The sequence below is a fragment of the Rhinolophus sinicus genome, chromosome 6 (assembly GCF_057876585.1).
Source record: "Rhinolophus sinicus isolate RSI-liver-muscle chromosome 6, RSI-T2T, whole genome shotgun sequence".
NCBI classification, from domain to species: Eukaryota; Metazoa; Chordata; class Mammalia; order Chiroptera; family Rhinolophidae; genus Rhinolophus; species Rhinolophus sinicus.
The window spans coordinates 14,683,526-14,711,463 of NC_142506.1; the positions used below are offsets into that span (position 1 = coordinate 14,683,526).

The 27,938-nt window shown below is 37.9% G+C and overlaps 1 protein-coding gene across 4 annotated transcripts in view; it reads right to left on the bottom strand.

Moving 5' to 3' along the window:
* Window positions 1-27,938, bottom strand: part of COL14A1 (collagen type XIV alpha 1 chain) — a 199,465-nt gene that overhangs the window by 150,850 nt on the left and 20,677 nt on the right. For all 4 annotated transcript variants that reach the window (XM_019716514.3, XM_019716662.3, XM_074317020.2 and 1 more), the window contains exons 3-5: window positions 19,318-19,434; window positions 16,390-16,533; window positions 11,321-11,407 (exon numbers count right to left, since the gene is read on the bottom strand). In XM_019716514.3, coding sequence (XP_019572073.3) covers window positions 11,321-11,407; window positions 16,390-16,533; window positions 19,318-19,434 — 348 coding nt within the window. The remainder of the gene's footprint in view (window positions 1-11,320; window positions 11,408-16,389; window positions 16,534-19,317; window positions 19,435-27,938) is intronic.

Here is a 27,938-nt window from a genome sequence, read left to right on the forward strand (position 1 = left end):
CACAAAGATTCTGAGGGCTGTTCCCACTATAGCAGGTACAAATACAGTGTGCCCAACTCCAGTAAGATTTGCTGTAGGTAGAACTCATGTGCTATGCTTACCCTGTCGACAGCTTCTGCCAGAGGCAGACATGTATTCAAATACTTGGGGCACAAAGGTAGTTTCAAAGCTGCCATGTTCAAGTTCAATAATCACATATCTCAAACGTAACTCCAGCTGCTATGGTAAATCTTTTAAAACATATATTCATTTTTTTAAATTAAATTTTGAGTATATTTAAATCTTATTAAAAATAAGAGCCCAGATTCAGCACTGATGACAAACAATATCTCCTTCGACTGGCAAATATTATGATTTCAGCATTCTTAAATGAAGAGCGATCAATCAGAAAGAAAGCATTCAGCATCTTAAAATGTGTTAAAAAATCAAGAGGTGAAAAACCAGACAGCCCTGAGAGCCCAGGTGACCACTGTGTAAAACTCTGCAGGCAAAGGTAATAGAAAACTGCTTTTAAAAGGGATAAGTACATCCACTTTTACTGTTAAAACAATATTCCATAATTAGTTATCTTAAATTAATCCTTTTTGCCCTCAGTATTGTATTTCAAGTTAAAGCAGAGGATCAGATAAAATTATTTCTTGAACAGTATTTTGGCTCTTGGCTTAACATGAACTTTATCTGAAATGCAATTCTGAAAACACAGGTTAACCTGAAAAAAAATAATAATAATTAAAAAAAAAGCTAAGCAGCTGACCACAATCAAAAGAAATCACCCATAATAGGGACTAGACCACAAACACTGTGATGTCACAGACAGAATCAGAATGATTCCCTTTATGTTCTGTACCTTCTAGAGGTACAAGATGAGGCGGCCAGGGAAAGCTAACAATTCACCAACATTCCATATCTGAGAGTTACATCCATCATTATATTAAACCTTAAGCCCTCTGCATTTATGTGTTGATTTCGTCCTCACAACAGCTCTATGAGACAAGTACCATAATTATCAGCTCCCTTTGCAGGCGAAAACTATGATACACACAGGCTGTGTGATTTTGCCCATGGTGTCACACAGCAAAAAAGTGATAAACCTTAGATGTGAACCCAGGACTTAATCCCCATAATCTGTGCTCTTAACCATAGGGCTATACAGACTTCAGTAAGATACTCGACATTATACAAATTTGGAAAGCAGGAAAAGGTCTCTCATATGAAGCGGCATGCCCACAGGATTTGCCCCTGTTGTGTCCACAGCTATTGTAGGTCATTTACAAGCATCTCCAATTATCCGTCCAGAATTTTTCCCCCTCTCAAATATACGCATTGAGGACTTAAGTAGCTCGTGTGAAAAGTGTTCTCTTAATCATTTTATACCAATTTTACCATGTGACTAACATCATGAGAAAATTGGGTACTGAAAATGTTAATTCAAATAGCTTGAATTAGTATCAATCTGTTTATTATTAGGTTGGTGCAAAAGGAATTACGGTTTTTGCAATTATTTTTAACCTTTTAAACCACAATTACTTTTGCACCAACCTAATAATTTGCTATTATGCAACTAATTGTCTGGATGAAATTTATTCATTCGCTAAAAATGTATTTATTTAATATTTACTACATACCAAGCACTGTTCTGTGCAGCCAGGAACACAACAAAGTTCTTACCTTTCAACAACTTAATTCTTAGTGAGAGTAAACAGACTCTAACACAACGTAAGTTCAGATATTTTAAAGTGCTTTATAAAAATAAAGTGATATAAAGAGTAGTTTTATTGGGGGGGGGTAAGTGCAACTTTAGTTATAACGGTATGAAAGGAGCAAATTAAACATCTTTCTGGGCTGGTCTGGTGGCTCAAGTGGTTGGAACGCTGTGCTCCTAACTCCAAGGTCACCAGTTCGATTCCCACATGAGCCAGTGAGCTGCGCCCTCTACAGCTAAGATTATGAACAACAGCTCTTCCTGGAGCTGGGCTGTGTGGGAGGCTGTGTACTACGCCTTGAGCTGCTATGAGTGGCCCAATACCAGCATGAGCCAGGGAGCTGTGTCCTACATAAATAGACTGAGAAACAATGGCTTGAACCTGAGGGGGTTGGGGGGTAAGCGGAAGATGGGGGGTAGGGGAAAGTCCTTCTTTTATATATCATATTATTCTTTTTGTCCTAATGGCATTCAAATTAAAGATGTAATTGTGATTCATATACAAATATTTATGGAGAACGGTATTCACCAACATAGTTAATGAAAATTAAAAGGGAGAATTGACAGAAGGAGCCTTTTTCTGCCAAGTAAACTCCTATCCATCCTTCAAAACCCAGGTTATAGCTCATCAGCTCCATGAAGCTTTTCCAACAGTCCTCAGATGGGACTTCCTATCTCCCCCTCTTTACTGGCTCTGCGTTTGTTGTACTACCACTGGACTATTATGATCTGTTTCCATTTCTATCTCTCAGACTAGACTAAGCTCCTTGAAAGGTAATAAATTTGTACCTTATTTTGGCATCCCCTTTGGCTCAGCTCTTGGCACATAGTACATCAATTAGGGTGAACTACATTGAATTATGTTGGTAAGAAAGAATTCCTCTTTTCACATAATTCCTATTTCCAGCAAGGCATTAGAAAAATGAACCATGATGGATCAATTAAATGTGTCTCCTCCCCCCCCACCCCCGTTCCACTACTACACTGGGAAAGTGGATTACAGTGATTTAGGGATCAGGGAGATTGTATCAGGTTTGCCTGCCTTCCTTGATATTTTTCCAATGCTGGAGGCGAAGCTGAATGAGAGGAGAACACTACTGTTTTTACTCACGTTATCTTCATATGCATTCAGAAAATCTCACAGTAATTTTTACCAGAATTAGTCTGATTCACTTAGTGGCTCTGAATTATTTTTTTCTGTGCCACTAGCAAAATATGTAGATAGACCATTCATTAACTAAGACATCTGACGGAACACTGTGGTCACTGAACAATTTTTCACTTAAGTCTCCTGTGAGGTTAAGTTCAAGTTTTCAAACTAAGAGCTCGCTTCCAAGATTGGCTTCAGCTGCATCATTGAAGATTTTTTTTTTTTTAAGTAAAGATCATGTTACATTTGCCAAGAGCTCAATGGTTCTAAGAGGGTTTTTCAATACACTGGCACATTCTAATTTTCACAACATTCTTGTGGAGAGCCGTTAATTGTTCTCATTTTTCAGAAAATGAAATTGAGGCGCAGAGAGACAAGTGTATGTCTTTGTGGTTACTCGCAGAGCCAGACCTGGACACTAGGTCTTATAAATGTTCCCATATGCCTTTTCCATCATACCATGCTAGCACTTCCATAGAATATGTCCTCACAAAACCAACATGGTCACCAGTTATCAGTCATATTAATGTTACAATTTGTCCATCTAGCAGGTGAGGGGCAGGGGGTTGATTTCAGTTGTAGCTGGAGCTCATATTAATCAGAGTGAGCTTAGTATTCATTTAGTCCCGTCTTGGCGGAGGCTTACCTTTAAAGCATCCCCGACAGATGACTACCCAATCTAAAGTAGCACTCCCCATCACTCTCTGCCCTTATTCTGTTCTATTTTCCTTTTCAGAACTTCCTACTTCCTAGAAATATACAATATAATGTGATGGTTAATTTTATGTGTCAACCTGACTGGTCGACACATAAAATTAACTCTGGTCCACAGGGTGCCCAGATATTTGGTCAAACATTACTCTGTGTCTGGAAGGCTGTTTCTGGATGAGATTAACATTTCAATCTGTAGACTGAGTAAAGCAGATCGCCCTTATCCAATTGAATGAAGACTTGAATAGAACAAAAAGACTCAGTAAAAGGGAACTGCTCCTGCCTGACTGCCGTAAGTTGAAACACTGGTCTCAAACTGAAATGGCCCTTCTTGGATCAGGAGCCTGCCAGGTTTCAGACTAGAACTTACCCCATAGGTTCTCCTGGGTCTTCAGCTTGCTGACGGCAAATCTTGGGACTTCTTAGCCTCCTCCACAATCACATAAGACAACTCCTTTCTCTCTCTCTTTACATATCTCTATATGTGTATACACACACACACACACACACACACACACACACACAATGCCAAAAAATGTATACACATTTTAAGGAAGAAAAAAACTATTAAAATTACACTGTTGGTAACCACTTTGAGCACTTCTTGTAATTGCAGAAGTCAAACGCGACTTGTATTCATCTTTTGTTATTGGTATATATTGAATATTACAATTTTAATAGTTTTTCCTTTCTTAAAATGCATATATATATATTTTTTGGTACCCTCTGTACACACACACACACACACACACACACACACACACACACACACCTTCATATCCTATTGGCTCTATTTCTCTGGAGAACCCTGACTAATACATATAATTCATTTATTTACTGTAGCAGACACTTTTCATTGCTTCCTTTTTTTACAATAATCAAAAGACTTACCATTTAGTGACTGTTTTCCTCAGATGTTTTGCATATGTCTTTTCCATTTAAGCCTGATATTAATTCTATAAGATAGGTATTCTCATGCCATTGAAAAAGAAAGATTAAAAAACTACAAAGGTTCAATAACTTGCCCATCATTACTCTCTGAACAGGTGGGAAAGCTGGAATTCAAATTCAGGACAGACTCCATAGCCTAAACCACTTAGCTATTGAGCTAATGAACTCCTATTACAGAAGAAAAGTATTTGAAAGGAAAGAAGCCAGAAAGGAAGGGAGGGAGGGGTGGAGAGAGAGGGAAAGAAAGGGAAGAAAAGGAAGAAGGGATGGAGGGAGGAAAGATTGCCAAGCCTTGCAATTAACGATTGCATGAAATCAAAGTCATACTCGCTTGTGCTAAATCCAACCTGGAATAAATAACCCCATGACGACTAGCAGGCGTGTGACCCCCAATCCCTGAACCACAGCCAAAAGAACATTTCAGCTGTCACTCAGAGCCTGCATCTCAAGAGTAACTGACAATCCCTGCAAACATCACATCCATCACATTTCTCCTTTGCTCATAAACTGTGAGGGCCTTGGAGAGGGCATGGCAGCTGTCTTCAAATATTAAAAGGGCTGTCATACAGAAGGGGGATTAGTTGTGTTCTGTGTGCCCACAAGGAGACAGATTTCAAGTCAACTCTAACAGTCAAGATTTCCACAGACGGCTCCCTTGGGAAACAGTGAAATCTCTGTCAATGAAGGCGGAGGCTGGTCAACACTTTATGGCATGCCTGAAGAGCCTCAATCACCCTCTCAATGGTTGAACTACATGGCCCTCCAAGTACCTTCCAACCCTAAATTTTAAGATGATTTCTTCCCTCCCCCACCTACCAAATTAAGTCTATGCTATTCATCATGCTCTTCAAAGCGCTTCATAATTCAGCTCCACTGGTCCCGTCCATATTTATTTGTCACTTCATCATCATGCAATCCTTCTTCCTCCCCCAAACAACAGTCCCATCTCTGAGACTTCTGACTCAATTTTTATCCCCCCAACTCACCGCATCTCTTTCTGTCTCCTCTCCAAACTACCACAATGCAAGATACCTAAAGCAGGTTTTACTTCCTTTGAAAATATATGGTCCATTTAAAATACTTTTATATAAAGTTTGCTCTAAAATTTTATTTGTATAATTACATGGTTATTTCCTGATTTTCATAAGCTAATACTAACCCAAGAGAGGCTCCTTTGCCTATTTAGAAATAAAACTTCCTCAAATTCAGGAGCCAGTGTATTATGTTCATAATTATTTTCAGCTCTGTATATAGTACTACGTGATTTGCCTATATGTTTTCTTTGGTTGTTCAAGGTGATTTTCTGAAAAATGTAACAGCCCATTATCCCTGTTACTACAATTCATCAATAACAAACATATTCTGACATTTAGCAATTTCTAAGGCTGAAACACCTGCTCATTTTGACACCAACAGCCAGCCCTGCAGGTATAGAAACAAGATGTTTAACAGAAACGTCTTACACAAGAAGGAAGGTATCAATCGGACAAGCCCAAGCACACCTATGGAGGACAGACTGTGCCAAAATCTATAGTCAGGCCCATAGTTGTAAAGATTAAGAAGGAAAAAAAATGTTATGAGTTCTTTTAAAAATGAGGACATTTGAAAACTTATTTAAGGCAGAACTATGATTTCTTACCACTGGAGAATTCACAGGTTAAGACTTATAAAATTTGCTGGAGGCCAACAGAGAAGGCGTCAAAATCCTTTAAAAATGTCTGATCAAGAGAGGTTAGGAGGTGGAACCAAAGAAAATTGGAGGTCTATTGCTGGGAGAATCATCCTCTTGCCCTCAGGGAACTCATAATTTTATGTACAGGCATAATGCCCTTTGCAGGTGTTCAGTGACTATTTTCTGAATCGCTAATTCTGTCTCGTGTTTTGTTTTGTTTTGTTTTTGAATTCCCGAAAACAAGAATAATGATTGCTTCACATCAAGGAAAAAACAGAAACCTTTCTGATTTTTTTTCCTGATAAAAATGTTCTTTTCATAAAAACATACTCTTCGCCAAGGCACTCTAAACCTCACTCCTTGAGTCTAAAACAAGCCAAATCCAAATGTTCAACAAATAGCCATGTAACATAAGACACTCTGCTGCATGCTGTATGCTAATATTTTCTCTTTGAAAAGAAGACTTTTTTTAAAAAAAAAGAGGGTGGAAACTGACATTCCTTAAGTGCTTGCTATGTCCCAGGTAAGTCATATATATGATAACATTTAATTCTCACAACCTGCTTGTTCATTTTGACTATTCTGCTCATTTTGCCAATGAGGAAAGTCAGACTTGGAGGTTAATATGTCTAAGGCAACATAGCTAGGAAGGAAACAAGGGGACATTTCATTCCACAAGATGCTTGACCAACAAACCTGTATGCTGAATACTAAGCCACACTGATCTCAGTAAGTAACAAGGGAAATGAGAGACAGAAAAGAAAAAGGAAAGTCCAGTGTATGGGAAGAAAAAAAAACCCATCCTGATGAAAATGTTATTTTTTATTCTCTTAAACCTTGGGCTGGAAAGCAATTCATGCCATCTTCTGATTTCTCCTCTGAGCATGGTTACTGAGACTCCAGCAACCTACAATGGGTCTAATGTCTTCTACATGACAGACAGTGTTTGCAGGGCCTCTGTGCTTCTGCAAGATGTTATGGAATGCTTGGAGGACAGAAGTAAGGAGAAACAGGACCAAAACTGCATCACAGCTTTTCTGTTACACACTTGTGTTAGTTCAGGATTTCTCAACCCTTTTTTTTTTTTTTTAAACTAATACGTTAATTTTGTTCTTCATCAAACACATCACCAAATTATTGAGCCAGTTAAACTCGCTGGACTTCTCAGCCTTTTTTAAATTAATAAATTAAATTAATTCACATCACTTTTGAACAACAGTGGTTTTATTTAATCCACCAAAGAATTGAACTGCTCATAGCTAGATCTCCATCATGCAGAAATCGTGTCAACACGCCCTTTTATTCCTCTATGTTCCCATTTTGTCTATTAAAATCTTATCTTTGACTTTAATGTTTTACTACAGTTTCAACAACATGATTCTGGGTGTGTATATCTTTTTATTTATGCTCTTCAGAACTCTGTTCTCTTTGGCAGCTCTACCTATTCTCTTTTTCATAGTCTCTTATTCGTTTCTCCTCATATTTTGAGTATTTCTATGAGTTTAACAATATTGTTGTTTATTTTAGAGTCTTTATGTAATCATTCCATAATTGAAATTCATGGGATTCTGAGACCACCATTTTTGTGTATTCTGACTCTTACTCACGGTACATGGTTTACTTCTGTGTTTCCAAAGTTTAGATTATGGAATTTTCCTTGGCATTGCTTTATCCGTGGCAATCAGGAATTTGAGCTGAGCATATGTGCCTCAAATATCATTTTGGGTTTGCTTCTGCCAGGCACCCCACTTTTACCAGCTGTGAGCAATTTTTATATTAATTTCTTGAAGGGGAGGACCCCAAAGCCTTTGAAGAATATATGTTTGATGCCTAATCTGAATATGGCACAGAACCATGGTTAGGAATTCTCAAGGACAATTTTATCTCCACTCAGGGCACAGGCATGCACAGAGGGGCTTCCTCGAACTCTCCCTGAGCTGATGAGAAGAGAATCTCTAATCCACCCTAGTGTTGGTGCTGAAGCACCATATCAGCTGTCTAGATAATAGCAATTATAACAATAAAGAGAAGAAGGAGGAGGAGGAAGTGGAGGAGAAGAAGAAGGAACACTTAGAGAGCATATTCCATTGACTAGGCATCCGTCTAAACCCTTCAGGGCATGAATTCCAGCCTAACCCCACTGTCCAGTGTATGACTGGATGCAATCCCTTGCCTCTGAACTCTGAAAGTCAGGATCTAGCCAGCATTAACCTATAAAACCCACCCATCACCCTGTTTTAGCTGATCTTTTCATTCCTACCTTACAAAAATTTAAATCCCCACCAGTCCCACTCTTGTCGAACTAAACTCACCATCCTGGGTTCAGAAGATATAAAACCCAGAATAACTTGGGGAAAAGATGGCAAATTTTCCAGTGAATCTCTTACCTGTAAGCTCACAACCATAAATGTATTGATGAGAAATAAGCAATTCCAATAAGTCAAAATACACCTTGAGAATTATGTTCCCAGGCTACGCTCAACCACAATAAGTGCATAATTCAGAACTACCCTTCTCCCAGACAAGGGCCTGGGAACATGTGCTGAGTCCCCTGCTAGACCATATAAGTCTCATGATGGTAGAATGCTGCTGATAGTGGCCACTGGGAAGTGGGTAACTCAGTGCTCAGCACTAAGGGATAATCACTAAACCTCCTCTATGCATTTACTGTTAAATCAATAACAGGAAAATTGGTCTATGGTTATATTGATTCATGCAAACTATACATTGTAATGGTAACAGCAAATAGTTATGTAGCACTTCCTCTGTTCTAGGCATGTCACATACATTAGCTTATTGAATCCTCACAACTAACTTTTGGGAGTTCTCATGTTTCAGGTAAAAAAAAAAAATCGCAATCGGGAGTATCAGAACTAGGCTCCTTTGAAGGTTTATATATGAGAGCACATCCTATACAATTCTTATCGGAAATACCAAAATAGACCAGCTTTCCTTAGACAAGCAATGAATTACTTAGTTCAGCAAGTGATTCTGTTCCAACACATGCAAAAGTAAGGATCAGTAAACTTTCTTTCTGAAAAGGGCGAGATAGAAAATATTTTAGGCAGGCAATCTGATATCTGTTCAACTCTGATACAGTGGAAAGCAGCTCTAGACAAAATGTAAAGGAATGAGTACAGTTGTGCTCCAATAAACCTTATTTAAGAAAACAGAGGACTGGACTTGGCTTGTGGGCCAGTTTGCCAGCCTCTTCAAAGAATAATGTAAGTTCATCTCATCCCCCTCTCAGAAAACGAGACCACTAGAATGGGCCCTTCCCTTATCTTCTCATTGTAGAAAACTGAAATAAATAAATAGATATTCCATTAAAAAAAAAAAAAAAAGAGGGTCAGAAATCTTAAGTGAAAACCATTAAAAGCAAATAAAAGAAAACCCTATGCTGCTTTTCCTATCTCTCAATCCTTTTCCGTCAGATTCTGCATTCTTAGGCAAAACACCAAAAATAACTGGATAAAGCTGTTTGGACAATAAAAGAGAAATAACCAGTGATGCAAATATGCCAATATTATGCCCAAAGGCAAATACCATTTTTGTGTGGGAGTTTGTTTTGGAGTGTTAAAGAAACATGTACAACAGGTTGAAAACAAGTGAATAACTGCACAGTAAATAACTTCTGTTTAGGATCTTAGCTCTTTGCCTTTAAGTGAAAATTATAAAATACGTGAACTATGTCTTATTGTACCAAGTCACTATCAATGTAGACTCTTGTACCAAAAATTGTAGACTGTAGGGAAAACAAAGAGAAGCATAATTGAACGTGGATCATGGGACCACATCTTGGAAGAGGGGCTATGGCAAGTGGTGCATTAAGGCTTGGGTGGGTAAGGCCTTTTTGTCTCTAATGGGCCCCCTTTATGCTCGCTCTTGACCTCCTGGGAGCCCTAACTGTGGCCTGGATTGTCACCATTGTCTACAGCTTGCATCTTAAGACAATTCTCCCACAACACTAGGGCCCTCAGAGGCAGGCAAATGCAGTGCTCGTGCCATTTACCACTAGACTATCATGTCTCCTACATGCACTAACACGGAATGTTCTCAAAGTGAAAAAGCAATTCACAGAACAAGAAATACAACATGGCAGGCTGTACGTATATGTCTGTATGTTCATAGAAAAGTGACTGAAAAGCAATGGGGTAAGCTGATGGGTGACTATGTTTTTAGCTATTAGTAGGTAACATTTTTAGGAAACCATTTGTTTGTCTTTCTAGTCCGTGAATATTTACGGGACCCCTATTCCACATCGTAAACTGCTAGATACTGAGAAGCCAGTGAGGAGCAAAAACATTCACAATCCTTGATGTCTTAGATCTTACAGTCTAGTGGGGAAGACAAACATTCAATGTTAAGTGAATGTAAAATTACACCTATGACAAATACTGTAAAAGAAAGTTAGTTGTTGTACGAGGGCCTGTAACAGAATAGTCAGGGAAGGCTTCCGAGAAAGTAATGATGGAACTGAGCTTTAAAGGGAAAAAAGGAGGTATTCAGGCAGTGGTGATATGGGAGAGTGTTGTTCCATGCAGAGGGGATGGCAGGTGCTGTCCTGGGAGAGACCACGGCCTTTAAAGGGCCAGAGAGGAGGCCAGTGGGCAATTCGATGAGGAAGGTGTGGAAGGTAGGTAGGTGACCAGAGAGGTCTTGCTAAGGATTCTGGTCTCCATCCTAAGAGCTACTGAAGGGGTTTTAAGGTGTGTGTGGGCATAGCACAGGGTCAGATTTATCTTGAAAAGGTTGCTCTAATTTCTGGGTAGAGAACCAATTGCGATTTTGCTAAACAATAACTGTATGCCAAGAAAGAAATGGAAGCTTAGCTGAGTATTGGCAATAGACATGGAAAGAAATGAATAGATTGTGTCAGTATTTCAACTGCAAATCAATTCACTAGAACTTGGTGATGTATTGAATATGGGAGAGTAAGGCACAGGGAAGGAAGTGTTGACAATTTATATGTGTGAGGAAGGAACAAGGAGTGAAATGGGGTTAAGGGAGATTTGCACATTAGATCCGTACTCTTCTGATGGGACTAACAGTCACATATGTGTGTAGTGCCTGTGTTAAAACAATTCAATCCCCAAAATAAGCAAAAAAAAATATATATATATATATATCTGACCTTCTGGTACAGATGGTTTATTCCCATTTCCTTTGTCCACAACCTTGACTCTGGGTTTTGAATCCTTTCTTTTTTCCAAATCTTTAACTGGAAGAAAAATAGAAATAGAATAGCATGTTATGTTAAAGACTAAAAAAAAAATATTCAATGGCGTATTACTAAAACCCTTGCAAGTATTGAGAGTACTAAGTAGAAATTAGCTCCGTGGTAGAATGTCATCTCCAAAGACTGGAACTGCTATTTTCTTTCACCCTTATCATGGGAAGGTGTGGAACAATTAAGGAATTACTTTGATCAAGGACTCACTATGGGCAGATGTATCAAATAGATTTAAGCTTTCAAATCTGCTAGAAAACAGACATGATTATCATACATGAGGGAACGAAGGACCAGGAGGCTAAGAAACTAGAAAATATCTCATAAAGCCAGAAAGTGTTGGCACAGGATTCAAACCATAGCTTCGGGTCTCTGACAAGGCCTGAGTTGTCCTCTGCTCTAAAAACATCTTAGCTGTGAATATCCTCATTTGGAGTTAGTTTCTCTGTAATAGAAGGTGGAGAACCCCATGCTATTTTTCTTTCAAACTTAAAAAAAAAAGTTTCCCTATGAATAAATAGTAGTATTTCTTTGTCACTTTCATTATGAAATATTCAGGGACCCAGAATGCTCCTTGATCTTTTCATTCATTCATACCAATGTATTCTGTTAGCTTTACTTTCTACTGCTCAAAACACCACAGCAGCTTTCCTCCTATTGCTGAGTACCTTACATTGTGTGAGTCAGTTAAGACCACCACCAAACTGGCTATAGTTTCTGCACAAATAAAATGCCCTGTGAAAAGGCAGAAGTGATCCTATGGCAAGATATTTCATTTAACTGTTGCCTTTACTTCATGGAAATCAGCAAATTTGTTGGAGGGTAGGCTATGCAGAGGAAACGATTTCCTCTGAAACATCCTTCCTGCCTTCTCTGACATATTATTCCATTACTCTTGTCTTTACCGTCTCCTCGTCTCAAAAGTGTTTTGAGATTTGTCATCTGCCAATGTCGTGTCTCTGCAGTTCTATTATTCCTTTTCTTAGAAACTTTCCTTAGCTTTCTAGTACCTAGAAATTACATTCCAAGATTAAAAATAAAAATAATAAATGTAAGACGTCTTGGTCCTGTTATTCTCACGGACCTTCTAATTTTCTTTTTTTTTTTTTTTTCTAATTTTCTAAATTCATTTTTTTAGACCTCATTCTCTGACTTCTTTATAAGCCTTGGGCACTTTGGAACACCCCCTTCTTTATTTTTTTAATTAATTAATTGTTTATTAAAGTATAGTTGACATACACTACATTAGTTTCAGGTGTACAACATAGGGTTTTGACATTTACACACCTTACAATGTGATCACCATAATAAGCTTAGTAGCCATCTGTCACCGTACAAAGTTATCACAATATTATTGACTATATTTCCTGTGGTGTACATTACATCCCTGTCACTTATTTATTTTATAGCTGGGAGTTTGTACCTCTTTTTCTCCTTCGCCTCGCCCTCCTCCCCTCTGGCAACCACCAATTTGTTCTCTGTATTTTTGAGTCCCTTTTTTGTTTTGTTCTGTTTGTTCATTTGCATTGTTTTTTTAGAGTCCACACATACATGAAATCATACAGTATTTGTTTTTCTCTTTCTCACTGATTTCACCTAGTATAATACCCTCTAGATTGCCACAAATAGCAAGATTTCAGCCTTTTTTATGGCTGAGTAATATTCCAGTGTGTGTGTCACATCTTCTTTACCCATTCATCTACCAACGAACACTTAGGTTGCTTCCACATCTTGGTTATTATAAATAATACTGCAATGAATATAAAGGTGCATATATCTTTTCAAATTACTGTTTTCATTTTCTACAGAAAAATATTCATATGTGGAAGTGCTAGGTCATATGGAACACCCCCTTCTTTAAATTATTTTCTTTCTCAGGTTTTATAAAGGCCTTATCCTGGGTTTTCTTGTATTCCTCTGACCCCTCCTTTACATTCTCATTCTTTGAGCCCTTTTTCTGCTTCTACTCCTGAAATGTGATCACATATTAAATTGCCTTGCATCTCTGTAAGCCCCACCTATAATTTTATCATCCTATAACTTTAATTCTCACCCTTCTATGGATAATTTCCAAATCCACATCTTCAATCCCACCCACATATAGGCCATGGCCTCAAACTGTTTACATTCTGGGGAAAAAAAAAAGTCTACAACTTTAATACGAAAAAATATTGTGTTGAGCGGTGCTCAAGTAGAAATAGATCTGAGATAGAATAATTTTAAAGACTTGGGGAAATTTCACTGGGAAAATAACACTTCAGCCTGACTTTGAAAGATGAGCAAGATTTTGCAGGAAGAGATTAGCAAAATGTTATTCTAAAAAGGAAAATGGTGGCTGAAAAGAAAGTGTGCCCAAATGGGGCAATTGATCAGTCTCCAAATGAAGAAGAAAAAATAACAACCCCCTTGAACTGAGCCACTAGGTCACATATAAGATATAACACATACGTCACACGGAGATGCTGTCACCCTCACGCGGGGACAAAATCAGTTAGAAAACTGTCACCAGCAAAGTGGCGCTAACCGTAGCAACAGTAGCAACTGTGCTCGTACTATGTGCTGAAGAGAGCTAATCCGTGCAGTAACAGGCACATGTCATCATCCCCATTTGCAGATGAGGGACTTGAGGCTGGACGTGACTGAGTTGCTTGGCCAAATGCACACACCAGATTTGGAATCATAACATCCAGCAGATCAGACATGTCTTTCTGTCTTCAAATCCCAAAGACTGTTTCTTATGCTTCCCTGTGTATCAGGAGATGGATTTATGAAGAATTCAAACCCCTACACAGTTGGAAACCTATATCCACAGGATTTGTCTGGATCACCATTTTCCTGGATCCAACCACGAACGTTTCCCAGGGAAGGGAGACCAGGCTTTAGCCCCATCTCACAGGGAGCAAAAATATAACTGAAATGCCAAATGAGAAAGGAAGTCACCCAAACAAAGTTATTTTAATTTTATTCTTACAAACAGTTATATGGGAAGAACTAATCCCTCTACCCTGCCAATAAAAATAACATAGCTAAAAATATATATACTTACATACAATTTATCCAACTAACCAGTTAGACTGTTTCACTAAGATTATTTCAGCAGAGTTTAGTAACCTGAAGACAACAGCATGTGCTTAAGTCTTTTGAGAAAATAGCTGTTGGGAAAGCTTTTAAAGGCTACCTGTGTTTCTTAGGCTGCTCAGTCAGTGGAATATTTGAAATCATCGATCACAATACCTTTAGAGTATTGTAACATGAATCATTTTTCCTTGTCCCTTTTACTGTTTCTCACAAAGTTAAAGATAAGTTATGTTGCTTATTCATGTTGGAATGTCAGAGGCCAGCAACTGAAGCCCAGTGCCAATAAAATGAGACAGAAGGCTGATTTACCTTGAAAATAACATTAAAAAACCTTTTCCTGAACTTCCAGAAAATGCAAGTCTCAAAAGAATGTAACGTTTAAAACATGTGTGTGTCCTGCTGACAGGTAGGTTTACCAAATGTCTTTTGTTCGGAAGTTTCCAGTTAGCAGGTCAACAAAGTTGATTTTTTAATTTAGAAAAAAAATCACAAACTATATCTCATAAAACGTTACTTAGAAGGGGAAGAAAAAAAAGGAGAGAGAGAAAACCCAGATAGAACAGTGCTGCACACATAGCTCTAGAACCCACAGCCTCCCAGATTTGTGGATTGATCCTAGCAGCAGGATATAAAAAGCTATTATTACTTGAAATGATGCCTAGGGTTTGCTTCAAAATAATGTTTGGGGTGGGGTAATAGATGAAACAAGACTGGTCATGAATGGCTAATTGTTGAAGCAAGTGATGGATACTTAGGGGTTCATTGTACTATTCTGCTGATTTTTTAAATTATGTTTAAAATTGCCTTAATAATAAGTTTTGCTTCTTTTTTTTTTTTTAAGTGTCTATCTTAACAATGAAGTAACACAGAAAATTAACCATGGCAGGCTTCTTCTGTTGCATTCATGATACCCAAAAGTCTGCCCTCCACATTTGACAGGCCACCTCCAGGAAGAGCAAGTTGCTGTATAATTTCTCTGGTCACTAGAATATAAGGTCCATAGGGGCAGGGATCTGTCATGCCCCAGTACCTAGAAGAGGTCCTGACATTTAGTAGTCATGCAATATACATTTTTTGAATAAATAAATAAATGACTATTTCCTGAAAGGCAGAAGAATCAGGGCCCGTGTGAACAACTTTTAAACTCAATATAAAGAAAGGCTGTCCAAAGAAACAGTGCAGACTGAGCTTTCAGTCTGGACTGAAACTTTTTCTCCTGCTTCGAATGTCTCTAGGTAGCCCTCCCTTTCTCTGTCTACCCAACTTACTATTTGAGAACTGGCTCAAATATGATGCCAACCCCCATCCATGCTCTTCCCAGCCCACTATTGGGGCAGAGAGAGCAGCCCCTTTCACACAGTACTGAATCTCTCTCCCTCTCTCTCTAGTACTTGCCATGTTGTATTTGTTCACAGTTTGTCATGGGTAGTGGCACATAAGAGGCTGACCATAAATGTCAACTGATTAAATATTGGAAAGAGTTCAATATCTTGTTACATAGTTTGGTTTTGTGGAGGCTAGGTTGGCACTTGCTAGGGATACTATAGAGGAGGTACAGGTATCATCCATTCATTCATCTGTTAAGTATTTACTGAGCACCTACTATGTGCCAGGTAGATGAGCTGTCTGGGTAAGGTTTAAGGGACAGCGCCAGGGAGAGCATTTGAAAATTAAAACTTAAAGGATAAATAAGAGTGCAGTGAAATGGGTTAAGGGAGAAGCAGAAGAGTATTAGTGATAGAAGGAACTCATGGAAGATTGTACTAAAGTCTTTTAAAGGATCTCTTCAAATCTAAACAATCTAGGATTTTAACTATTACAATATTTACCACAGACTCAAATTCAGAGTTGAGACAGGGTCCCATGGAGGCACTTTAAGACCTATAAATACGTACTTCTGAATTGACCTTGGGCTGGCTTGCTTTCTTTGTCTTTATTGTATGCAATAATTTGAACTGTGTAATTCTGATCTGGCATAAGACCTTGAATAATTGCTTTAGTTGCAGTGTTCTGAAGATTCAATTGATTGGTTTTTCCACCTACAATAAAACAGAAAGATATATCAGTTCTAAGAAATAGGTTAACTGTGTATGTTAAGAAATTTTATTAACCAGGAATCATTTTAAAAGGCGAAGACGTTTAAGAATATATATCTCATGGTACCTATGTGCATAGCACTTAATTGTAATATGCTTTTCATTTTCATTCGCAGTTGTACTCTTTGCATTAGACCAACAGTTGTCTAAGTTAGAATAATAACACATTCACAAAAATCTTTCCTCATAACATACTATTGTTTTTATACACTAGGGAAAACCACAGTACCAGATTAGAAGACAGGAAGTCCTCACCATCAGATATACTCTTCGAGGAAAGAATTCTACTTCAAAGTGAAGGGAAAGATATGGGTAGACTGCATGTACTTATCTACGCTGGAATTTTTCTTATGGCCTTTCTAAAGTCAGTCACAGCGTCTCTGAAGCGTGAGCAATTTACTTGTCTTAAACTTGAGTATTACTGACTCAGGATGTTCAAGGAACCACTCATTACCTGGCTGCTTAAAAGTTAGCTTGGTTCATGAAAAGATTTCAAACTCCCGTTATCTCCCCATCAAATTAGACTGACATCTAAGGCTTTCCTGAAAATGCTGTTGATTAAATACTCAATCTTTTATACAAAATTCCAACTATACCTTTCTTCTCCAATTTCTGGCACTGATTACAATGTCAAGAAAAGGGAAATTAATTTAAAATGTCTGCCCTTCTAGCAGTAACTGCAAAAAGGGTCTGAAATTTGCTGAACCAATAAAACAGAACAGAACACAGATTACATTTTAATCATATTCTAATAAAATTAATGACTTTAAGTCTGAAATTTGATGCTACCATCCATGCCTCCTGCCACTAGACAGCAGAACTGAGCCTTTCTCTTGCCAAAACCCATTTCCTTAAATGTATTTGTGTCCAAGATTTAAATCAGGTTTAACAAACTTCTATCATTTAAAATTCATCTATGACAAAGTGCACCAATTTAGTCTTTCATAATGTGTTCCACTAAATGAAAAAAAAAAAATCCTTAGAAAACTGTATAAGAATCCCTCTCTGAGAGGCATAGGGTGTATTACTTTAAAGGCATTGAGAATCCTGCAATAAAAAAAGCTTTAAACTCTGTTTAAAACGGTACTTCTCAAATTTATTTGACCATTAAACAATTTGGTTGTGTAATAGCTATTAGTATCCTGAAGGATACCGTGGAACATGTTTTGGGAAAGACTAGTATAAACAACACTTGGAACATGTCATATAGTGCTAAAATGTCTACAAACACTGTGTGTCTCAATGTACTTATTACTCTTTCTATTTACTCTATTTATTTTATGTTTAATCAACTAGATACCAGAGTGTCAAGGCTGACTTATTCGTTTGGGCCACTGCAGGAAGGACACAGGGTCACTGGGGAAAACATACCCAGTATTCCTAAAGAACTAACTTGCTTTCCTCCTCAATTTTTATTTTGTCACTAGAGGTATGGAAGCAAGAGCTGGACGTCTACTCTTTAGATGTGCTGTGGCAGAGGGAATTGAACAGTCAGGCTGAGGTTTGGTTTAGAGCCCACCCAGGTCACTTTTAAGATTCTAAGATTCCTCAATGACACCTGCTTAATATACCTAACAGATTGGCGTTATCAGCAATTAATCAGGAAAAGTTAGAACCCTGATGACTGGGAGAGAAAAGAATTCCCTTTCAAGGTCCAACATGGGGAATTCTCAAAGGTACCACACATTAGAAATTTATATTTTGACCTGTAGTGTCATAATATTGTTCAAGAATCTCTTAAACTTAAATTTCTCAGCGTGGCTTCTTTTAGAAAACAAATTGTATTTTTAAAAGTCAAAGTTATTTCAAAATTGGGCCGTGCTCCAAAAATGAAAATTCTGAACCAAACAGAAGAAAAGACTGCTTTCCACAAGTGAGTTACTTCTGTAGGTCAAAATGGGAAAAGTTAGCCTCTGGGAGCACTAAACTGGAAGTCTTTCTAAGGAGAGTAAGCATAACATTGTTCATAAAAGAAGGTCCCTTTTTAGTGACCAAGCAAGGAATGAGGTGTTACATCTGTTTGTTTTGTTTGAGATTCTAAATCTACTACGAGATAAGAGGCCCCTACTTAGGAAAAACAGAGCATCATTTTATGAGTTGGGAAAGGGCTTGCAATAGAAAGGAGTCCAGTGCTGTCCATATAACTATCTTTATCACCAATAAAGAGAAACAATTATTATATTTATATAAATACATATTATGCAAATATGCTATTAGTAAGCATTTATTACAGTGTGAAAATGGACCCTAGAAGAAATGACCCTGAGCGATATACTAAAGAGCATATTTTTTATATGACTACTTTATCTTCATGATGAATAAATTTAACTTTTGCTTTTCCTGCTTTAATTTATCACTTATTTTCACAATGTCTACTTAGCTTTCATAATTTTAATGTAGTATCACTGAATAATAGTCTATCAACTTAATTAATCATAATTTACTCAGAAGGTAACAGATGTTGGCCATCCAGATGTACTGTATTTTTTTAAGTGTCATTAGACCAAAAGTATTCATCCTATGTTGAAACGGAGGTAGTAAGAATTTTTGATAATCTAGAAATTTCACCTGAGGAGAATTATGGATCTTTAGACTTTGGGACCATTATTTCCTGGATTCGAAGGTAAGATTTCAAGCTCAAATCTTTAAAAGAAACAAAACAAAAAACCTACACATTTTTAGTTACCTATGTGTTAATGTTGCTAAACTCTGACTGACTGTTTTTACCTGAAGCTGGAGACACAAGAAGTTTGTATCCACCAAATTTTCCTCTTGGAGCCTTCCATGAAATCTGTATACTATCGTGAGATAATACATTATATCTTAACCGTGTCGGTGAAGCCACTGAAAAGGAAAAACAAAAATATGTTGAAATGTTGAAACATTTAAGCTTCCATTTGTTAAATTAAAAAGTCAAAGTAATCAAAATATATAAGACTTCTTCAGCTTCAAAATGTGTTCTTTCTACAACCCCATTAATGAGTTACTCGTTGGCAAAATAACACCCGCTTAAGAGCATTTGTTTCTTACTCAAGAGATAAGCATTTGTTAAATAGTACTGACCTTATGACAAAGAACTGTGACTTAGGGTTAGAATTTTATACTCTAGTCTGGTTTAAAAATTGGAGCCAATCTTGTAAAATGCTGTCATTATGTTATAAGGATAAATTTTTCTTCTTGGAACATCTGAGCTTTTATAATCTACTCTACAGGGACTTGTTTCATGGCTTCAGGTTTTTCACTTTAGTAATCCAATATCTGTTATGATAAGGTCATTTAAGAAGGCTATTATGAACATGTTATAGTAATAAGATATCATTTAAAAACATTTGAGAAAGAGATTGTAAAGGACCAAATAAAAAAGAACCAAATAAAAGATAATTTTATGAACTTTGATTTATTATTCAAGTGTAGCTGATTTATACGTTACAGAATTATACAAAGCACATGGTCATAAATCATCCCAGGATGTTTAATCTTTTCTGATAGTTCACAAAATTAGTAGATCTATGTGGTTTTTTGTTTAAGTCATTCAAATTTAAAAACATATTTTTGGAACTCTACTAATATGTTACAGAATTTAAAAAGAAATACTCTGGTAAGAAGATTTTTATTATATAATATCTAAATTAGTTTTGGGGGAAAAAAGCTAAAACTTAACAGAAAAGATTGCTCTATTACCACTTTTACGCCCAGCCTTTCTTTCTCACTTTAGGAAACAGAGCATGGGAGAAGAAAACAACTATTCTCCCTAATAGGTATCTCGTATAATATGGGGTTTGGATATCAGTTTGTTTCTCAGTTGTGTCACTTATTAGATACATAATCTTGAGCAAGTGACTGTTTCTTCCAAAGCCTTATTGTATAAATTATTATTTTTTTAAGTTACAGTTGACATTCAATGTCATTTTATATTAGTTTCAGGAGTACAGCATAGTGATTAGGCACTTATAGAACTTACAAAGTGATCCCTGTGAGAAGTTCAGTACCCACCTGACACTAAACATATTTGTTGCAACATTATTGACTATATTCTCTATGCTGCACTTTACATCCCCATGACTATTTTGTAACTGCCAATTTGTACTTCTTAATCCCTTCACTTTTTCCACGCATCCCCCAATCTCCCCCAACCCTCTACCCCCCCCCCCCCGCCATGGCTACCATCAGTTTCTGCTCTGTATCTGAGTCTCTTTCTGTTTTGTTTGTTCATTTACTTTGTTCTTTAGATTCCACATATAAGTGAGATCATATGATATTTGTCTTTCTCTGTCTGACTTATTGTACTTAGCATAATACCCTCTAGATCCATCCACGTTGTTGCACCAAAGCCTTATTTCTAAAAAAGGTGGCAGCAATACTTTCTGCACATGATAAATGACAACATTAAATAGGATAATGGCTAGAATGCATTATAACAGCAGGTCAATAAATATTTGTTCCTCTTCCCTCTTCCTTCATGTATGGGGGCCCTCCAAAGCTCATTTAATCCTCATAAAAATACATTGGTATCCCAATTTTATATAAAATGGAAGTAAGGAGAAGCTCAGAGATTTTCCCAAGTTCACATGTTGATGAATGACAATCTCTGACCCCAAATGAAATTCTCTGTTCCTTTGGAAGAAGATCCCATAAAGAAATCACCCTTCATTGAGCTGGATGAATGAGTGATTTACTCCTCTATAGACCAACCACTCATCAGAAATCAGTCAGCACTGAGGGACATAACCTTGAGTAGAATTCTCTTTCTAGAGCCCTTTACTACCTCTCATTAGAGAATGCCAGTGAAGCAAAACAAAAACTTTGGCTTCCCATTCTCAGTTTGACAGGTATGGAAGAAAGAGTTCACATTTCTCTGGTTTATGGGAAAATCCAGATGTATCATAAAAACAACTAGTTTAACATAGAAGAGGAAGGCGGCTAAGTGAACATTTGGGTGAACAGAGAAACAGTTACTATTTTGCTTAGTCTGGAAATTGGGGAGAAAATCTATCTATAGATAGGTTTTTATTACTTACGGCAGAAGACTGAAAATAAGAATTTAAAAATGTAGACAATATATCCAGTTTCTGAGCCAAATCTTGTCAGTTGGGCTGATAGACATCATTGGGCAAGCTTATTGCAAAGTTCTGCGTGAAAGCACTGGTGAAAGAAAGCTGGCATGCCTGAGAACCAGCCGTCAAATGGAAAAGTGCAAGTAGGATGGAGGATTCAGTCTAGATAGTTCCAAGAGGGTCAGCCAATTCTGTCAGCACCCCAGGTGTGTTGACATCTCAAGGAGAACAAAGTCGTTAACACCATTCAGGTTTCCTAGGTTAAAGATTAGACATCTTTGCAGCATTTTCTAGCCAGGCTATTGTTCTTTGACCTGGTCTGAGTTTATACCCTGTAACAGTTTTTTTGGGGGATGGCTAACCTTGGGAGCCTCCAGGAGAAAATAATGAGGGCAGTATTGACGATGCTCTGACCACACAGGTCACGCTCAGAGAGCATGGGTGTGCTCCAGAACCCAGAGTGACACTAGCTTCCATTGAACTACTCGAGGAAATAAAGTGTGAAGCAAACACTTCATCAATATTCAAATCCATCAACAGTCAACTTTTCCAACAATTTACAAATGGTTCATAAGACTCTCGTCCCATTACAACTGCTAGCAACAAGCAATACCGCCATTTTCTTTTATCAACAGACCACACCTTTTGCCTATAGAAGCATAAATGCTCTCACAATCATTAAAAGAAAATCTTAGTTGGACACAAATGTCACTTTTCCTTTACACTTTTGCCTTTAGGGCGAAAGACACTGAAAAGAAGAAAGGCTAGTTAAGAAAGAAAGATGCATGAGGTCACAGTTTTGGATTTCAAAGTTATTTCCCTTTTTCCTGTATGGAAGGCACTGGGACTGGTGCCAAAGCAAGGGCAGCAAGATTGACAGAAGCACTCTAAGTGCAGCGGAGAAATAATTGTCCTTATCTCATGGAACAAAAATTTGTGTATATTTAATACCAGACCCATGATTTTTCTTTCTGTGAGCACAAAGGAGGTGCTTCTATACATATACTTAACTTACAGTAATAATTATAAATGCTTGCATGAACTTGACTCAACAGTTACTTTGTGTCAGTTAAAATCCTAAGCCTTTTAAGAAGACAAAAGTCAAGTGTAAAGCTTGATGTCTGGCACACACCAAGAACCAAGAGCAAGCTAACAAACTCAGCCTTTGCATGGTGAAATCAGGCTTCCCATGAGGGATTGGGCCAAATACAACATTTGTGAATATATGAACTTCATCCCAATGGGGGCTTGAGGAAGTATACCGAGGAGGGTCCATTCACTATCTTTCTCTTTAGTACAGGATTAAGCTTGTTACTGAAAGTATGGGGGTATTTTTGTTTAATCATGTTGTATTTTTTTTGAGATGGAAGATTTTCTTTAAACCCCAAGAATTTCACTGCAATCATTCTCAGAAATCAAATCTCATAGGCATAGGCAAAAAAAAAAAAAAAAAAAAAAAAGGAATGTTTATGTTACATTTCAGTGAAGACTCAATTTTCTGCCTTTTGTTCCCTTCTTTCCTTCCTTCCTTCTTTCCTTCTTCCTTCCTCTCTTCCTTTCTTTCACTTCAACTCAACTCAACTGAAATCTTCCTGTTTTGACAAGTGACAATCTATGCAAAGGTTTACTTCTAATGAAATAGTCTCATTAGTTTCTTGAAACGCTACTTTTTTACACAGGGACACTGACATGGAGGTTTTCCGTTCTTCACGCCCCATAATCACCTCCCCTCTTCCTTTTCTGACAGCACCTTGGTTTTCTTCCAAGGAACAAACTCCCTTCCCACTGCATGGGGCCTGGCTGTGCTGGATCAACCATCCATCCCCCCCTGGCTTAGGGGTGGGAGGTCAGGTCGACTCTCCCAAGAATCTGTCCAATGATGGAAGGATGGAAAATAGAAAATAGCTCGTCATTTCATTCCAATGACGTGCTCTTAAAAAAAAAAGTCACTAATTCCTAGAAACTAGATCTAGAGTGTTCCCAGATTCTTATCCTTTACAAAGCTTAATTACTTAATTTTTACCTTAATTTTATGAGCTACTTCACTACCTACCAGTAAGTACATTTTTTTGCTTAAATTGGCCAGAGATGGTTTCGATTATTTGCCACCGAAGCTCTCTGACTGGTAGAGATGGAGAAATATGGGCACTGAGAGTATTTTCCCTTTCAAAACATAGTTTAGGTTGCCATATCAGTGGGTCAACTTATTATTTTTATTAAGTAAAAGACCTCTAAACAGCAGAGAAGTATTTGGTTTATTTTTCCAAGTGATCTTAAAAAAAAAAACAAAAAAAAAAACAAACAAACCAAAAACAGAACGTTAGCTTTTCACCTCAGTCATTTTTCAATTAAATGCATTGCCCGAATGTTCTATACATTGGAGAAATTAAAAATCTGAGAGAAATTTACTATGGGATATGCTGGAGGGATCTTTTTATCTTGCTTAGAACCTAATGTGTTTTAATTTCACGATTCATTATAAAGATGCTGAAAACAGCCGTAAGGAAAATACTCTCCACTCCCAAACATATTTGACTACTACTAACAGCAAAAATAATGATAATAATAATAGTAAGTGTAAGTGTATTAGCACAGAAGAGGTCTTTATAAAGTTAATTCTAGCCCCACTGCAAAGTCTCCAATTTTATATACTTTGAGGTTTTTTAAATGATAGTTACTTTACCTTCAGTGGTTCCTTCTTATAACCATCCAGAACAAACATTACTAGAACCAAGCACAGACTTACTATGGAATTCTGAGGAAGTATTGGTGCCACCATTCGGTCATACTATACACATTTTTCCCCCTAGAGCCAACACATTACTTTGTCGGTGTTCCAGTTCATTTAACAACCTGCCTTGAAAAGACGATGCTGGACTAGTCCAGGTATAAACAGTTATATGAGCCAATGTGGGTTATTCTCTAGAGAAGGAAACTGCTTCATAAAGAATTACCCGGAGAGGCAAAGTGCTAAAGCATACTCTGTGATTAGGGATTTAAGAGGTGAGCGTTAACTTCCTGTATGCCTTTTAATATTGACTGCTTTTGTTCTCTAATGCCGCTATAACAAATAATCACAAAGTGGCTTAAAACAACATAAATGTATGATCTTACAATTCTGGGGGTCAGAAATCTGACATGGGTCTCTCTGGGCTGAAATCAATGTGTCTGTAGGGCTGTGTTCCTTTCTGGAGACTCGAGGAGAGAGTCTGTTCCCTTGCCTTTTCCAGCTTCTGGAGGAGGTTTCCTATATTCCTCAACTTGAGGCCCCTTCCATCTCCAAAGCCAGCAATCGCTGGGCAAGTCTTTCTCACATAGCATCACTCTGACATTGGTTTCTCTTCTCCCTCTTCCGTATTTAAGGATCCCTGTGATTGGATCCAAATTGGATCCACCTAGATAATCCAAGGTAATCTCCCTATTTTTCAGCTGGTTAACAACCTTAATTCCACCCGACATCTTAATTCCCCTTTGCCATATAATATAACATATGTTCAGGCCCTAGGGACTAGGATAAGAACATCTATGTGGGCACATTATTCTGCCTACTACAGACCTTTTTTTTTTTTTCATTTTGTGAATAAATGTGATTCCAAAAATGTCTATAAGAATATAAGGTTTGAGAAAAATTGATGTCAGCTACAGTGTTTCCCTGAAAATATCCTGGAAATACAGACACTAAAGAGAGAACCCCTGCCTTTAATGAGCTTCGTTAGGTAAACCAACAATTACGACACAAGGATATAGAAGCAATAACAACACAGGGGTTGAAATTAAAGTCCCCATCTACTCAGTTCTCCAGCAAAAAGCCTCAGAGTCATCTGATACAGTATCCCCTCCTTATCCACAGTTTAGCTTTCCGTGGTTTCAGTTAACCGCTGTCCACCACACTCCAAAAATATTAAATGGAAAACTCCAGAAATACACAGTTCGTAAGCTTTAACTTGTGCACCATTCTGAGTAATGCGATGAAATCTAACACCATTCCAGGACATAAATCACCCTTTTGTCCACCATCTCCCTTTGTCTACCTGCCCATGCGTCATTTTGCAGCCATCCCAGTTATCAGATCGGTTATCAGAAAGAGAAAGAGAGACCACATTCACATAACTTCTGTTACAGTATATTTTTATAATTGTTCTCTGTTATTATTAGTGTTGTCAATCCCCTACCATATATAAATTTATAAATTAAACTTATTATAGATATGTATGAAGTCTGACAACTCGAGAACTTGCCACCGTGCACTTACATTGGCAGCACTGTACAAACAGCTCGGTGAGGTTTCATAACCTTGGTATATCAGTGTCTCACAGCTGTGTTTGTGTCGACGTGTGGCGGTGTCTTGCTTAGTGGCGTTCATTATTGTTGTTGTGTTTTTGTGTGCCATTGTGAGAATGTCTGAGCTTGAATTAGAGCAATGAACAAACATCACATTTCTTGTTAAACTTGGCAAGAGTGGAAGTGAAATCAGGGACATGTTAGTCCAAGTTTATGGGGATAATGCCATGAAGAAAACGGCAGCGTACAAATGGAGTAAACGTTTTTCTGAGGGGAGAGACCACCCTTGACACTTAGCTCTTAGACAACTTAATATACACATGATCTTCTCATGATCTATCTTGCTTTTCATTATTCCCATCCCTCAAGCCCCTGTGAGTCACAAAGATGAGCATCAGCAATATTGCTATCAGAGTGCCCCTAAAAAACAGAGCTGTTTAAAATCCCCCATAATCTGGCTCCAATCTAGCTTTCCATCTTTGTCTGTCACCACACCCCACAGAACCTGTATTGGATTTAATCCGTTTACACTGTCTCTCCAGTGGCCATTAAGCTGCTGGAAGGCAGAGGGAAGCTTCATTCAGCTTTGTAACTTGAGCCTGACACACAGGATGTGCCCCATAAGAGTTAATTGAAAACAGAATTTGGCTAACACTGTGTATCTGGCAGACAGCATCCCTGAAAATACCCCAGAAGAGCTCTATATGATCACTTCCTCCACGAATGACTATTCTGAATTAAGCTAGACGGAGATGGCAAGTCTGAAGGCCTTCGAGATTTGCCTACCCTTTGTGCCTAAGGGCCTACATCCTGTATCCATAGTTTAGCAGGTGAGTTATCTAGGATTTCTGTTATCAATTTTCTAATTGTCACAGCTGAAAGCATTCTTTTATCAATGTAAATAACATAAGCAGAACTTGCCTATTCAACTGATGCCTTTGTGTTGCATGAAGTATTGGAAATACGGTCATTCACTTACAGTGTTTTCACACTATCGGACCATGCAAAGAGTCACGTTCCATTCCTTTCCAAACAAGTGTGCCCCACATTAAGGAACCAGGGTGTAATGTTTCTTGCATCTGACTTTTCTACAACCTTAAATTCCAAACATTAGACATTAATACTCCTAAAACAGCCTTATCACATTGAGACTTCCTTGCTCAGCTGATGAATGACAATTTCAGCACCCAAATTTCTGTTTCTGCTGGATTACCATGTTTGTCTAGTAATGTCTTTTTGAGCAGTTTTATATATATATTATGCACTTATTTTGGAGCTTAGCATACTTTCTCTGTAAAGGGCCAGATAAATATTTTAGGGTTTGTGGACTTTACACTCTTTGTCACGAGTACTCAGCTTTGCCATTGCAGTGTGAGAGCAGCCACAGACATATGTAAACAAATGAGCATGCTGTATTCCAATAAAACTTTATTTATAAAAGTAGGCAGTGGGCCAGATTTGGTCCAGAGGTGGTAGCTTGCCAACTCCTGACATACTTTATAAAACTGAGTGGAATTAAAAAATACAAGTGCAGATCCCAATTATATAAATAGTAGATTTCAAAAAGTAAGTTCAATTAAAACAAAGCTAGAAGTCATTAGAAATACTTAAAATGGCGTATCAGCAGCCTCTGTCAGATCTTTACTCACCTTTAGACTATGTGCTCAGTTTTGCTTTTTTGTTTTTTTGGGTTTTTTTGGAACAGGACTTTATTGGGGAACAGTGTGTACTTCCAGGACTTTTTTCAAGTCAAGTTGTTGTCCTTTCCATCTTAGTTGTGGAGGGCGTAGCTCAGCTCCAGGTCCAGTTCCCGTTGCTAGTTGCAGGGGGCGCAGCCCACCATCCCTTGCAGGATTCGAGGAATTGAACTGGCAACCCTGTGGTTGAGAGCCCACTGGCCCATGTGGGAATCGAACCAGCAGCCTTCGGAGTTAGGAGCATGGAGCTCTAACCGCCTGAGCCACCGGGCCGGCCCCTATGTGCTCAGTTTTTAAAGAATGAAGCAAAATTAAG